At 44.6% G+C, this 16,695-nt stretch overlaps 1 protein-coding gene across 5 annotated transcripts in view; it reads left to right on the top strand.

The window, feature by feature from the left end:
- The window catches only part of PARD3 (par-3 family cell polarity regulator), a 535,977-nt gene that overhangs the window by 314,271 nt on the left and 205,011 nt on the right, over positions 1 to 16,695 (top strand). For all 5 annotated transcript variants that reach the window (XM_066585804.1, XM_066585803.1, XM_066585801.1 and 2 more), the window contains one exon: positions 8,431 to 8,658. In XM_066585804.1, the coding sequence (XP_066441901.1) occupies positions 8,431 to 8,658 (228 nt within the window). The remainder of the gene's footprint in view (positions 1 to 8,430; positions 8,659 to 16,695) is intronic.

Raw genomic sequence — 16,695 nt, 5'->3', positions numbered from 1 at the left:
ACAGTCAAAGGACGAGAGGAGTTAAAATCAAACTTCTCTTTTAGTAAATTCAACAACCAGCAATAAAAAATGTGTTTTGGGGTCGAGAGCCCCTTCATCAGTGGAATTAGTACATTTAGGATCAAGATAAAAGTGCAGCCCTAACTGCTGAATTTGGAACACTAATGGAACCAATATAGGGTCAGTGGCCAGCTAGGTGGAAAAGTGGTCCTCATACTGAATTCTAGCAAGCTGATGAAGGGGGTCTCTACCCCAAAACTCATTTGTATTAGTGGTTGTTGAATTTAATAAAAAATGATATTTGACTTCAACTCCTCTGACTGTTTTGGAAAGTTACAACATGTCAGAATAGTCTGTTGAATTAATCTCCATCTTCCATGTTTGGGTCATGTAGACTAGAGATGAGCGAGCATACTCGCTAAGGGCAATCGCTCGATCGAGTACCTGCCCGCTCAGGAGCAAAGATTCGGCTGCCAGACGCGGGAGAGAGCGGGGAAGAACGGAGGGGAGATCTCTCTCTCCCATTCTCCCCCCCCCCGCTCCCCCCTGCTCATGGCCACAACTCACCTGTCACCGAGCAACCGAACCTTTTCTTCCGAGCAGGGAGATACTCGCTTAGGACAATACTCGATCGAGTAATTGTCCTTAGTGAGTATGCTCGCTCATCTCTAATGTAGACCATATGAATAGTTGTATGCTGGTTTTTTTTTTGTTTAACTGCTAAGACCAGTGATTAGCTGCACTGGCTCCCTGGTGAATCCTGGCACTTCACCACAGAAGCCAAGTAAACGAAATCGGGAAAGGAGACCAGAGTGATGGGGAAATGAACTGATGAGTATTTCTTCTTCAGTTGATTTCCTGCATTTCCCCATCATTTTTAAATCTTGTAGACAAACTGTCTAAAGTGGGTGTCCGAACAAGTATGCAGCACTTGTCTAAGTCCACTCCGAGATCAGTGTGGTCAGTGCCTCCACTTTTGGCCATGTTTCGATACTCAGTCACATGATATAGAACTTCCCACCCCCCTCTGCGGGTTCTGACGACATTGCAGAGGGCTGACCATTCATCTCATTTAAATAAACCCAGCTCCCCTTTCTATCCTAGCTATTGCAGAGACAAATATAGGCGCTTAGTTATTGAAATGAGCCTGTTATTAATGACATTACCAAACCCTGGAAGGAGGAGGAAGATCTAGACAACATGACTTGGTGCCAATATCAGGTTGGAAGTGGAGGTGCTGACACAACTGGACCCCCTACTTAGTTTAGGCAAGTGTGTTTCTCTAGACAACTCCTTGAAGACCATGGTAAAAACCATATCCCTTTTCAGGAAATCATTTACTATTCATTGTGACTCCTCACATTGTATTTGAAGATTCCTTGCAACCTACACAACTTTGTTCTGTAGAGTTTACCACCATCAAAGGTGATCATCGATACGTGACTTAGGGCCAGCTGAACCAACCACGCTGTTTATCCGGGTTTAGTTAAACTGCTGTCAGCTGTTGAACTTAAAAAAATACATGTTGCACTAACACTAGAGATGAGCGAGCACCCAAATGCTCGGGTCCGCATTATTCGAGTCGCGCTTTTCGTAAAATTCGAGAGCTCTACTCGAGTAACGAACCCCATTGACTACAATGGGAGACTCAAGCATTTTTGTATGTGGGACGCCGGGTGCCGAGATTTTTTTTTTCTTTTCTTTGTTCGTGTGTTCTCCTTCTCTCTCCCTCTCCCTGCCAAAAAAATTGCCGTTGACGCACGCTGCGGCGGGGAGGGGCCGATACAGGCACATCACAGCGGGGAGGAGCCAAAAACTGTGGCGGTGTCGAACACGGCGTGATGCTCGTTCGAGTAACCAGCACCATCGAGTACGCTAATACTCGAACGAGCCTCAAGCTTGGCAGTGTACGTTCGCTCAACTCTAACTAACACGTTTTAATCTAAGATTTGCAAAACCAAGTTCATTTGATCTGTGATCAAAGGTTGGACCTAGAAGAAATGTATTGTGCATGGTGATTGGTGACTATACTTAGGTCACCTTCCCAGCATTCATAGTGATTAGAGTTGAGCGAACGTACTCTGTCGAGCTTGATGCTCGTTCGAGTATTAGCGTACTCGATGGTGCTGGTTACTCGAACGAGCATCAAGCTGTGTTCGACCGCGCCCCAGTTTTGGCTCCTCCTCGCCGCGACGCGCCTGTTTTGGACCCTCCCCGCCGCGACGCAGCGCGCGTCAATGGCAAATTTTTTGGCTGTGGCAGGAGAGAGAGCGACTCGGGACCCGGCGTCCCACATACAAAAATGCTCGAGTCTCCCATTGTAGCCAATTGGGTTCGTTACTCGAGTAGACCTCTCGAATTTTACGAAAAGCTCTGCTCGAATAACTCGGACCCGAGCATTTGGGTGCTCGCTCATCTCTAACAGTGATGGTAAAAACATGGCCGCTACCAGCAGTAAATGTGGGTACAATGTCAGCCTATCCCGGATGTTCAGCTGCTAAACTAAGTTCAACAGGTTTGATCCACCAAAATCGGGAGACCGAGTTGAACCTAGATATGGGCTGGATCTTGTCGGAAAGTGTTTCTACTTGATCTTAGATCAACTCATGGTAAAAGAAAACCTTTTTCATAGTTTTTGCCAATCTGTACACGCTGCCATATAAGAAAAACCGCTTCCATGCTGAATGAATTTGCATTTCTGGTTTCACCTTAGATTTCTTTATTAACTTCATCAGGCGGAGAATATTACTGACAATACTCCACAATCAGACTTTATTTGACCTTAAATTGCCCCGCGGATAAGTGGCCAATCAAAGTAGCACTTAGTGTTAAATGCTCTGATTCAGCTGTTGATTTTTTTTGCAAGGTAATTGCTATGAATTCCCGTCGTATTTAATAGTCTTTTGTATGGGAGAAAACTGTTCAAGTGCAGCAAAAGCAGAAAGAAAAGAGAGAATTAATAAAAATGGTTAAACCTGTAAAATATTTAGTGAGACGCTATTTAGTGGATATTTTGTTTTGGCCCTTTTCAGCTTACAGTCGGCGGCCGGGGCGGTACATTAGGTTTAACTGATAATCTACAGCTTTCATATGCTATAAAGGGTATCTACTGACATGGGCTCTTAGGAATATCATTCGTAGTGTGCAGAGTATTTCCACTTCCTGTGTGGCCATACACATTACAATATTGGGACACATAGAAGGGGATGAAATTCAATTTTATTTCCCATTTTTCAGTAGTGTTAGGCGGCCTCTGACCTCAATGACTGCAGGAACCCTCCTACGCCACTTTCCACCAAATTTCCATAGAGGTGTGGAGGGATTTGCCTTCATTCTTGGAAGAGAGCTTCAGATGGGTGTGTTGGGCGGGCACTGATATGGTGGTCTAGTTTGTTCCATTCGGTGGGACCGAGTTCTGGACTTTAGGCTAGCTAATGGCGTTTGCAGACTTTCTGCCGCTCAAACGAAACCTCAACATTACGAGCTGTAGGACATGGTGCTCAGTCATGTTGGTGGAGACACGGAGCTGTACCAGAGTATTACCACAAAGCAGGTGATGCCACATTGTATGGAATGTCTCTGTACCTGTTGGTGTTGAGGGTGAACTTGGCTATAATTAGTGGTCCTTGTCCTTCCCAGCGGAAGCCCATTGCATATCCCCTTTACCTGACAGCACAGGTGAGTGCCCCAATACTTTTGAAAACCTAGTGTAGGTCTAGAGCAGCTGATTTTGTAAAGACTGGACGATCTTGTAATGTGTATTGGAGCCCACACTTTCTTGGGAAGATAATCAGTTGGTTATCATCCGCCCAATCCTTTTTTTTTATCCCCCTTAGGAGATAAGCTGCTGCCAGAGGTGTCTGAAATCTGCTTTCTTCTCTCCCTACATTAAGGGGGTTTTCCAAGTGAAAACTATAGGTTAGTTATGTTGACCATACATGTTAGATAGCTGTTCACTGAACACTTTGTCAGCGGAGAGCTTACCTTCCCTCACTTTTCTTTAAAAAGATGAACTCCAGTATATTGGTCATCATCAGTAATTTGGAAGGGGTCTGCTACTCGGGAACCCTCACCAACCAACTTTTGAGAAGCTGCTGTGGATGGCAGAATGCTCAGATCGCCATCCGTTTGGCAGTGGGCTGGTTTGGTATTGCAGCTCTCTCCCAGTGAATGTAAGAGACCTGTAGTACCAAACCCGGACACTGTGTTACTAATGATTTTCTAAGCACTCCGGCCTTCTGCAGTTCTCACACTAAAGGCCCATTTACACGGAGCGATGATCGCTCAAAAATCGCTAAAAAGTGATCGTTTGAGCGATAATCAGTGCGTCTAAACACTCGGCCATCGTGCACTTTTCGTGCACTGCTAGCTAATCTGTAAATTCAGTCCAACCTAAAAATCGTCATTCAGCCTTATCAGCAGTTCTCCACGGATAGTACTGATAGCATTGTTTCCCACTGGAGAACAAAAGAACTGAAAGCAGATAAGAGCCCACCGTCTATTAACTGCTAAAGGCTTCATTTGCACACTTAATAGTTTTTAAGTAGCTACTTAAACGTTTATGCAAAGTGATCGCTCAAAGCTGTCACTGTCGTTTGAGCAATCTTTGAGCGATCATCGCTCCGTGTAAATGGGCCTTAAGCCTAATGATAGTCGGACACTTCCTACTCTCTTAGAGATCACCTTTCTAGTCATCTCATTATCACAGGTACAGCATGTTTTTGTTCCCTTTGTTCCTAAAATAACTCAGCTATGCCTCGTTTTGGCCATTTATGTCTTTGGTTAATGAGTACTTGGACTACTTTGATGCTATAATAAAAATATAAACCTGTGCAAGCAGCCTAGTGGCGGTCGGCATTTGCTTTCTGTACGTAGCTGACTTTTTTTGTGTTCCGGTAAGTCTTCATATATCTCGCGTCTGCTATTTTTTACATTTGTTTTTCATTCCAAAAAGTTGTCCAAATAAGGATTGATTTAGGGACGTGAAGGTCGGTGTAATGAGTCTGGCATCTTGTGTGAGCGCTTGTCATTTAAGTACTATCTGTACAGAGCATCTTGAACTCGCACTTGACAAGCCAATACTAATTAATAAGCGGTGTCTGTGCTTTCTTTAAATGACAGCAAAAGGCAGAAGAGTGCCCTGCTGGTTAATAACATCATGCCAAAGACTTCCTCGCTCCTTTTAGATCGCGGTCTGCAACGAATCATTAAAGAAAAGTTGAAAATATATTAGTCAAATATAACCAAAAAACATGAAAGTGATCTTTTATTTAGCTGTTACCTTTTTAGGGCTCCTGTACACGGGCGCAGCGATATCCCGCGGGAGCCACAGCCGGGGAGCAGGGGAGAACTGACAGGCTCAGCGCGGAGAACCATCTGACAGGCTCACCGTGGAAAATCGCAGCAATTCGCAGCATACTGCGATTTAAATCCCGCGAGCAGAGAATCCCTACGATTCTCCATTTGCGGACAGTGGGGCTGCGCTTTCCATAGTAAGCTTATGGAAAGCGTTCACTGCGTTTCCCGCAGCCAGATTATCGTCGCGAGGAACGCAGTGAAAATTCGTCCGTGGTCTGGAGGCCCTAGTTTCTACAATCTTGCAAAAGTAAAAATTGCTTAACCCTTTCCAATCTACTGTCTGACGACAATATAATTTAAGGCTGTACAGCTCCGATGTTGGAAGACATCCGTCGGGGGTTCTCTTACTGTATATTGCCAGGCTCTCTGCTGTTGGAGCCTATCCAACGTGTCACCTCATGCAGTACTGGCTTTAGCCAGCATATAGCGCCGTTGTATAATGGCAGAAAAAGATTTAGCCCCCTCGGAAAACCAGGATAGAAATTGGATTGGAAAGGGTTAAATTATGAAATCTGTGTAACATTGTCTTGTTGCAGGGATTGTGTTACGAAGACATAATGTATCGCTGTTCTAAACCCATTTCTGGACATGCCTAGTATTTGGCACGGCAAGCATGTCCTACATGAACTGCTAAAGACGCTCTTTATAAGTGGTTCTTTTATGTGACTTATAGATGGCTGGAGGTCCCAAGCAAAGTTTAGCCCTCTCTTTGGTTATCCTTGTAATAGGGCATTTGGGTAGGGGTTATCTTTACATCACACCATTGACTCCCAAAACGTTTTAGACAAGCCCAGTTCGTTTTGGAGGACATTACAGCGCGGCAGCATCTCTCCCCAAAGGGAGCACTCAGAGAGGGTGTGAGAAGACACTTGAGAGGTGACTGAGGAGACTTATAAGGCCATGCATGCTCCTCTGGGTAATTTATTCAAATAAGGAAGATGGAACAATAGAGGCAGTAGAGGGGAAGCTCTGGGATCCTCCTGCTTCTCTTCCTGTCCCAAGGAGGTCGACATAACGATTTGTTCATGTTATCACCTTCCCATATATTTGCTTTCTGATTGTCACATGTTTTTTTTCCCTGCATAGGAATGAGAAAATGAGGACTTTCTCATCTAATCACTCTTCTACACTGTTTAACCCCACAGATGCTGCAGTCATTGCTGGCTGTGACATCTAAACATTTGTACAAAAAGTTAAAAAAAAAAAAGTTACTGCTAAAATAGCCGCTTTCTGTTCATTTCACTTTAGAAGCCCACATTCAGCTCTGTTAACAGAAAATTAAAAATGCTCTGGTCCTCGAATGTGGCACCACGCAAAAAGTCTTCCTGTAAAGAAAAAAAAATGGCTATGTTGTGCAAAAGTAATAAAACCTTCATAAGGGCTCATGTCCACGGGGAAAATCGGGCCCGCTACGGATTCTACATGTAGAATCTGCAGCGGGTCCCTCCTGCCCCGCGGACATGAGCGCTGAAAATACGAATAAATAAGAATTTACCTATCCGTAGCGGGCGGCGAAGCTCTGCTCTTCCTCACGGCCGGATCTTCTTTTTCGGCCGGCGGATGAATTCCACACGCCGGCGGCACGTCGCCGGCACGTCGTCGACGTGCCGCGCGCATGCGCCGGGCACATCCGCCGAGCCGAAGCAAGGGAGATGCGGCCGTGAGGAAGAGAAGAGCTTCGCGGCCCGCTGCGGGTGAGTAAATCCTTGAAATTCCTATTTTAGGTCTCCCGCGGATCCGGACGGCTTCCATAGGCTTCAATAGAAGCCCGCGGGAGCCGACCCCGCGGGAGACCCGCACGAAAATGGAGCACGGTCCAGATTTTTTCATGCTCCATTTTTTTTTAAATCCCTTTTATTGACGATCCGCGGGTATTTATCTACCCCGCGGGTGGTCAATGCATCCCTATGGAGTGCGGATCCGCGGGCAGGTAATCCGCTGCGGATCCTAAATCATATTTTCCCCGTGGACATGAGCCCTTAATTGTGTTGTCATCATAATGATCCTTAGAATAATGGTAACTTCATATTTATACTACATTGTGAATGCCTTAAAAATAAATCCCAAAAATGATGGGGAAATAGCTTTTTTTTTCTTTACTCACCCACAGCAAAGAAAAAACTTATAAAAGATATTTAATACATTATATGTACCTGAAATTGGTTCCCATAAAAGCTAGAACTCAACTAGAACCAAAATGCAAGTGCCGTACAGCTACATTGACAAGGAAAGTAAAAAAGTTAGGACTGCTGGAACACCAAAGGGTAAATGACTTACTGGCTCTTAAGGCTAAAATTAGTTCACTAAAGGGTTAAAAATGCACTTAAGGAGACTGCGTTTTGCGCCAAACATATTTACATGAGACATAAATTCAAAATCTACAGTAAAAAAGGTGACTAGAGATGAGCGAGCATATACTCGAGAGAGCATCACTTTTTTCGAGTACCTGCTGGCTCCTCCCTGAAGATTCAGGGGGGGCCGCGGGGGGCGGGGGCAGCGAGGGGGAGCGGGGAGGAGAGTGAGAGAGATCCCTCTCTCCCTCCCGATCCACTCTGCAACCCCCCCGCACCCCCCCGTGCCACCCCCCCCCCCAAATCTTCAGGGAGGAGCCAGCAGGTACTCGAAAAAGGCGATGCTCTCTCGAGTATATCGCCTTACCGAGTATGCTCGCTCATCTCTAAAGGGGGACTCTTTCAGTGGATTTTTTTTAAATTTAACGGGATGGTTAAAAGAGCCCAATCATGAAGGCATAAACACGCAGGTAGTACAACCTGAAGATGGTATATTTACAAGTGATGAACTTCAGATGAGTTGGTTGGTTTGCAGGTTTTACGTAGTTGTGTGATAGCAAGCGACTTTAATGTGATTGCAACTTACTAATGTTCACAAATCAAAGCCCGAGTCCTTCTAAAGTGCACGACTGATAGATTTGTGCTTTAACAATCTTCAAGCAATTGTTGTAAAGGCATAAAACGTCTTATTCTTGACCTCCCTAGAGAATTTCTCTGAATAGTTAATCATGCTATGTCTTGTTCTACTAATCCCAATTAACTTTTCCTTTTGACCTCCAAGGTTCCCCCAGCAGAGATGTGGGGCCTTCGTTAGGCTTGAAAAAATCCAGCTCATTAGAAAGTCTTCAGACGGCCGTGGCTGAGGTGACTTTGAATGGTGACATTCCTTTCCATCGCCCACGCCCACGGATCATTCGAGGACGAGGCTGCAACGAGAGCTTCCGAGCCGCTATTGACAAGTCCTACGACAAGCCACCTGTTGACGATGATGATGAAGGAATGGAGACATGTAAGTTGCTCCGCACGTATTTCCTCCATGGAGGAGGACAAGGCCAGTCCATGCTCATTTCATTTTTAATTGGTGCAATCAGTTTATTTCTATTGAATGCTCCCACCCGCAGCCAGTAAATGGGAAATCTATCAGATGTGTCCGAGAGGACCAAAGCATGGTTTATGGACAAAATTGTAGAGAGGGGCCGGTCTATTGTAGAAACTTCTCCATTTTTTGCTCTTCAGACATCTTAGCTTGCTGGAAATGATACGTAATAGCAGATCTCGTTAGTGCTCATTTCTATTTTCCCAGCATGTCCCAGAGTAGCGATGTACCCAATTTAGACAATTGATTTTTTTTTTCCTTGTTGTACAATTAGTCGGGTTTTTTTGAGGAAAGTTCAATACAACAGTCCACTTATTTGATTAGACAAGGAAGATCCAGAAGGAGTGTTCTTCGCCTGAGGCCTTGTCATAGACCATTATCGAGAGAGAACTTGTTAACAGACCTTTTGACTCTCGATAAGGATGATCTTCTGCTATCATTATCGTGGCTTCTATAGATGCATGAATACATGCTGCTATGTCACAGCCTGCCATGAGGACTGTTTGCAGCCAAGGCAAGGCTCATTATGTTTCCTGCACTCTGTCTTAAATCGAAACCGCCGTCTCAGACCACTGGCTTAAAACAGGTTGTCTAGTTGTCAACTACTGATAGCCTGTTCTTAGGACAGGCCATCGATAGTAGATCAGCAGTGGTCTGCCACCTGCTATCCACGCTGATCAACTGGTCTGGTGGTCCGTGTGCTCATACATCAAGCTAATTTCTACAGGAAGTGGACATCTCCATTCTCACTTCAATGGCTAGGTTTGGTGTTACACGTACTTGAAGTAAATGAGAACTTGGCGTGTAATACCAAGCCTGGCCACTGCAGTAAGATTGGAACTGTCTTTTCCTACAGAAATTGTCTCAATGCAAGAATGTACCAGTCCACAGTACAGCTGATTCATTGGGATCTTGGGTGCCAGACTCACACTGAACTACTAATGATGACCAGTCCCAAGGATAGTAATGTAGTATGTTAAGCTGAAAAAAGACATTTGTCCATGTAGTTCAGTCCATTCCCCTGCACCACCAATGTTAATCCAGAGGTAGGCAAAAAATCCCAATGAGGTAGAAGCCAATTTTCCTCATTTAAGGGAAAGAAAATTCCTTCCCATTAGTTTTTACATAACATCGAGGGATACTTTATGCTGAGAGCGGCCGATCACAGAGCGATATGCAGTCTGTGCCACGTGATTGGTGTATTATGTAAGCGGTGAAGGTTTAGGGGATTGTTGTGTTGTCTGCTCTCGCTCAGGATAATTACGGCCATTAGCGGGTAAATGGCGCTTTCCTGTACTTTTCTGCTCACTAATTGTAATTCTTCATCCTTCCGATCCCGTACATTGTGCCCCACCCATCTCCACCCGCCATGCGTCTCTAGAAATTACGTTTGCGGAGATCATCGCACAATGAGAAGTTTCTTTATGAATGGCAGTAAATTAGATTACATTGTGTCTGGCCATGGATCTCATCCAGCAGAGAAGCTAAATGTCAGCCCGTGCCGGCCAGTCGCAGCCGGCGAGGTTAGACTTGTGTAAAGTGATCCTAATTAGCCTGGCCTAAAGGGTATCACTGTCATCTTTCCATAATGGGATCCCTCAGACAATGGTTGAACTGCGCTGACATACATACACTGACACTACAGCCACGATGACCCCGTGGCCTTTCTCTTCCTGGCTGCTCAATAGAAAGGGAATGTATCACATATTTATTTTACTAATTAAATCCAGTTAGTAAAACATTTTCTTGATGTTTTCATTGTATTCCCTGTACACGACCGTTGTCAGCCATCTTGCCTGATCTGCAGTTAACGGCATTTAGAGATATGCTTTACAGCAGCCTTGTCTGTCTTAGACTCAATGGATGGGAAGGGTCCTGTGCAGGGAGGGGAAGGAAGTGAAATGTGACATTACCTACTGTAAATGGTGGGTCTTGTGTTATCTATAACACAGGATTCATTGTTTACAATAAATTTCACAGCTCACCTCCTCCCCCTCCCTGCATACTGACCACTAAGCCAAATCACAATTTGACACTTCTTCATTGAAAGTCAATGGGTCCCCTTCTTTGTATCGTTTCTACAATATGTGTGCCGATGTATAGATCAGGTAATGTCAGGCTATCATTAGGCTTGGTGGCTAAAATGAAGACTGCAAGATATTAGGGTTTTTTATTTTAAAGCAACCCTCTTATCTTAGACAAACCAAGATGGCTGGACCAGTTTGATGACTACCCAATGCACACATCTTAGCAGACCAATCGGAACAATGTGTACCATCTTGGACTATTGATGTCTTACCAATGATCAGTGTGGATCAGGCTGTCAGAGGAGTGGTGCTGCCATCTTGGGTTGCCTGGAATTGGAGGGCCGCTTTAAATATACAAAAGGGGCGTGGGAAATTAGATTAAAAGGCAACAAAAAAAATTACACAATTTACATAAATTTCATTTCATTTTTTGCACTACACTTGACAAGACCTGCTAATAGGTCGAAATGTTGCAACTTTCTGTAATAGAGGAATAAAGATTTGAATCTTCTCTTGCATCAGTAAATGCTGCCGCAGGATTTATTCTTTGCTGTATCTGCTGTATCCATGTGGGGCAGAGGTCCGGGTTCCTGCCTATGCGGCTTTGCATCTTTCTTAAGTCCAACCTTTATAAGTTTAAAGTGAGTGCTGCTTGTAAGCTCCTTTGTATATCCTGTGTGTCATGTTTGCAGTGTAGAAATCGCAGTAAATCTTCATGAAATCTGACACGTCTTAACGTGGCCTTAATGATCTTGGAGTTTGCTATGACGCATGGTTGGGACACCCACAGCCTCCTCCTTGCACCCTACCTGTTTCTTCAGCTTGCATCTCACATATATGAAAGGTGTCCAGGTGGCTGGGACCTTAGGAGGCAGTGATCATGCTATCTATAAATGTTGGATAACCAGGAGAAGACTACCCAAGAAAACTCAGACCTCAAGGTTGAATTTCAGAAAGGCAGATTTTAATGAACTCAGAAAGAGGAGAGGAAGAATCCAATGGCTGGATGTTCTTAAGGACAGAAATGTCCAAGAAGGTTGGGAAATATTGCGAAAGGAGATTCTCAAAGCACAATCGTTACCAATCCCTAAAAGAGCGAAGAATGGGAAGCATTTAATGAGACCAGGATGGATGAACACACAACTTGCTAGGAAGAAAAATATCTGTTTTAAATGGAAAGAGGGGGAATATCTAAAGAAGAATATAATGCGATCTGCAGAAACTGTAGGGCAAGTGTCAGAAAAAGTAAAGCTAATAATGAATTGATGCTTGCAACACAGGTCAAAAGCAATAAAAAAATATTTGGGGGTTCAAAAGCAAAAGAAAAGTCAAAGATGCTATTGGATGTTTACAAGATGAAAATGGTGAATTGGTTAAGAATGCCAAACTTTTGAATTTCTATTTTGTATCTGTTTTCTCTCAGAAAGTAGATGTAACATCAGCTGATCTTCTCTGTGCTATTGGGGGAATAAAAGAATGCAGGCTATCTGTAAGCAGAGAGATGGTGAGGCAACACTTATCTAACTTAAATGAATTCAAGTCTCAAGGTCGAGATGAATTACATCCAAGGATTCTGAAGAAAGCAGCAGAGGTAATTGCTGAACCACTCGCCATAATCTTTGAAAATTTCTGGAGAACAGGAGAAGTCCCAGTAGATTGGAAAAGGGGAAATGTCCTCATCTTCAAAAAAGAGAGTAAGGTGGATCCAGGAAACTACAGGCCTGTGAGCCTGACTTCTATACCACAAAAGATCTATAAACAAATTATGAAACAGCATGTATGCCAGTACTTGGATGAAAATGGAGTAATTAACCAGAGCCAGCATTGGTTTGCAACAAACAAGTCATGCCAGACAAATCTAATTTCTTTCTATGACCGAATCACTGACTGGGTTGATGAGGGAAATGCAGTAGATATAGTATATCTTGACTTTAGTAAACCATTTGGCAAAGTATCTCATACCATACTTATTGAAAAAAAAAGACCAAATATGGGATTAACATGGCAACTGTTAGGTGGATTCACAACTGGGTGAGTGATCATACTCAAAGAGTGGTCATAAATGGCTGCACATCCAAGTGGAAGAATGTATCAAGTGGGGCACCACAAGGCTCTGTCCTAGGCCCAGTTTTGTTCAACATTGTTAGAAATGATCTGGAGGAGCGAATTGAGGGGACACGGATCAGTTTGACAATGACACAAAGCTAGGAGGGATAGCTATCACTGAAGAATAGAGCGAGAGGATTCAAAAAGATCTGGACAAACTTTAACAGTGGGCAGCAACTAGCAGATTGGTAACAAGGAGAAATGCAAAGTCCTGCACCTGGGCAAGAAAAATGGAAAAAAAGCACATACAGAATGGGAGGAATTGGACTAAGCAGCAGCACATGTGAAAAAGACTTGTGTATACTAATACATCATAGAGTGAGCATGAGTCAGCAGTGTGATGCAGCAGCAAAGAGGCAAACACAATTCTGGGATTTTATTATTAATTGAAGCATAGAGTCTAGATCACGTGAGGTAATTTTCCTCCTCTACTCTTCCTTTGTCAGACCTCATCTGGAATACTGTGTCCTGTTCTGGGTACTCTAATTTAAAATACTACATTGAGAAATTAGAGCAAGTTTAGAGAAGAGTTACTAAGATGGTGAGCGGTCTGCAAATCATGTCCTATGAGGAACGGTAAAGGGTCTGAGAATGTTTGGCTTGCAGAAGAGAAGGCTGAGAGGAAAGACTAGAAGCAATGGGATGAAACTTAAAGGGAGGAGACACAGATTAGATTTTAGACAGTGAGGGTGGTCAATGAGTGGAACAGGTTGCCACGGGTGGTGGGCAGTTCTACTTCCATGGAAGTCTTCAGAGGCCGGACAGATATCTGTCTGGGATAATTTAGTAAATAATGCACTGAGCAGGGGGTTGGACCCGATGACTCCGGAGGTCCCTTCCAACTCTACCATTCTAAGATTCTATGACAGAAGGGGCGTAGTAACCTCGTACTATTTCCAAGATGTTGCTGTACAGGATTGAGCAGAGTGGGCAGATGGGAACCAAAGCTCCCTACTGCTGGGCTCATGGGGGCATTGGAGCACTACATTGCTAGCTGTGGTGGGCAATCCAGGGCATCTGTAAGCTCAGTGATGGGCCTCACCTCAGCCACATGATGACAAAGCCCATATGCTGCAAATGTTAAATTTCTTGGCCTGAAACCCAAATCACATGGGACAGTCCAAATACCTGCAGCATGGCCAAGGTGAAGGTTTGTGATAATCTGACAGCGTAGGACAGCAGTGGTGACAAGTGGCGCTCCCTCAGAGAAGGTTTGGAATGGACGGAGTGCAGTAGACATCCAGAGTAAAGATACTTTTCACTTGGCACCGCTCTTCCTGATGTGTGGCGTCTCTCAATGCCTGTTACTGTCCTTCTGACTTTGTCCGTTTCTACTGCCACGCTGCTCGCGGTCCACGTAACCCCACCCTTTAAAGGGGCTCATAGCTACACCGATACAAGGATAAGAACAAACGTCCTGCACAGAACTTGGCAATTAGCACCCCTTCTAATCGTACCATGTTAGTGCCATGTGCTCCGGTATGCGCTCTATGTGCATGAGTCCCCTCCAGAGTATTACATCGTGGACAGTAATTCCAATGTGCGTCGTTCCTTCATTATACGGCGGCTGCATTTCTGTATAATAGACTCTGCATTCATGGCGGCCTGTGAAACGTGACATCATGCTCGGCTGCAGACTCTCCCCCTTGCCTGGCGAGAGCTATTCTTTGTGTTCTGGAGTCCCAGCTGGTTCCTAAATTGGCTTTAAGGTTGAGGAGCCGAAACGTAATCAAATAAGAGCAGATTGCCTTGTTTTGGGTTTGTAGTCACAGAAAGCTCTGAGCTCGCTCTTTGCTGAGTGCCATCCTAATGCTCATCGCCAGTGCAAAGTAGGCGACTTTCAGAGGAGACGTTCTCTCATCAGTTTGTGATCAGCAAGTTGGATCAAAACTTCTTCTTTTTAGACTATTGTGCTATAATGCAGCAGTTATTGCGTTATTATATGGCAGGAATCAGCCAATGGCGTGAGGCACAGGCCTGTAATATGTGATATAAGGCTGTAGTATTGGGTATGCAATGTGCTGCCCCACTCCAAGTTATGTGGAAAGCAGTAATGACACCCTCAGTTATAATGTGCACTTAGGAAAATAATCGTATAGTTCTCACCCCAGATAAACTCATTAATATATACCGGGTATAGAAATATAAAAAAAACAACAACTGTTGCGTGCATTAATATCACAGGGTTTGTGTCGTCTGAAAATGACGCATTTCTCACACGAAGCTGTAAGCCTGAAACAAGTCTGACACATCGTGTTCTATCGAGCATCAGCTCACCGTACGAGAGCCGTTACTGCGATGCGTAGTTGTGTCTTCTGCCTGTAAGTGGAATGAGTAGAAAAGCCCTGAATGTATCTAATCCCCCAACAGGTGATCTGCAGCCCCGCCTGGTGCCGCTCAGCAGCTCTTCACAGTGGGGTAGGTGACACTAATCAGGGCGCCACCAATAAATACGTTGCATCTAGACCAGTGTTCTCCAACTCCAGTGCTCAGGGACCACCAACAGGTAATGTTTTCAGGATTTCCTCAGTGTTGCACAGGTGATGTAATTATTGTCAGTCCTCAGACATTGCTACAGGTGTTCTTACTATAGCATATCCTGAAAACATGACCTGTTGGTGGTCCCTGAGGACTGTAGTTGGGGACCCCTGGTCTAGACCGTAAGATACTCGTATGTCTTCCTTTAACAGATGTAGACGGGTTCCATCTGAGCGCCTCCTCGGAATGCGGTACGTTGGTCGGGTCTGAAAGATGTTGCTTTTGTCCTGGTGATCACTGGGTGATATGTTGTAGCATGTTTGCCACATGTGGCGTTTTGAGGGTAGTTAGATGGGGTTGTCCGATCACAACACTCGGGTGTAACATGGGGTCATTAATGCACTCTGGACGGAGTAGGAGGTAAAGAGGGAAGCGGCATCTGATTACAGAGCCATTCTTGTATCTCTGGCCCATCGTTATATAAGGTGTCAGGATGCCTTCACACCGTCCGCTTCCCATATGGAAGCTATCTATGCATGTAACCTGTGGATTTGTTGGGGTTGCGCTGCAGATGTCACTAATGCAGTCGTGTCAAAGTCCACGTTAGAGTTGACGATTTTGGCGTGCCTAGTTTCACGATAACAAATTCGGCACATGTGAAGCACCCTGAGATCTCATGTTGACCATTTCCTTCTGTCCAGATTTCCCAATTGTTCTCCATGTTTTAACAGCTACTAATAAGCCACAGCAGGAACCTGTGAACAGCAGTTCTTCAGACCTTGGTAGGTGACGTGTTTCTAGCTTCCCCAAACACCACATTTACATTGGTGTTTGGACTGCTGACTTAGCGAGTGTTAAGGGGTTGTCAAGTTGTAAATTATTAAAGATATGTTGTCAATAATAGATTGCCAGGGCCTGCCATGCGAGATCTTAGCAGAAAACTTATTTGTAGGGTGGTCACTAAGCTGATTTCTGCAAGAAGCAGACAGCTCCAATCTCACTGCAGTGGCCAGGCTCGATATTGCAGCAAAGTTCCCATTCATTTCAACGCATGTGATACCAAGCCAGGGCAGAGTAGTGAGAACAGAGCAGTAAGATCAGTTTAGCCTACTTGCCAGACATTGTGTTATTACAGGACAGCCATTCATATGGATGGGAGAACGTCCGGCGCGACCGTAGCTTATCTTCCTGAGCAGCTTTCCATTCTAGGTCATAAAGGAGAGGTTCCGAGTGGGAAGCCTGTCATGTTCACATGTCCCTATTAGGGCATGTGAGCATGGGTTGTGTTCTTGGCACAGCCCCTTTAAGTTAAACCAGAGAAGGCCCAGATGTTGAGCCC

This window comes from Eleutherodactylus coqui, chromosome 12 (assembly GCF_035609145.1).
Source record: "Eleutherodactylus coqui strain aEleCoq1 chromosome 12, aEleCoq1.hap1, whole genome shotgun sequence".
Taxonomy (NCBI): Eukaryota; Metazoa; Chordata; class Amphibia; order Anura; family Eleutherodactylidae; genus Eleutherodactylus; species Eleutherodactylus coqui.
This window is presented reverse-complemented; position numbering and strand designations above follow the sequence as displayed.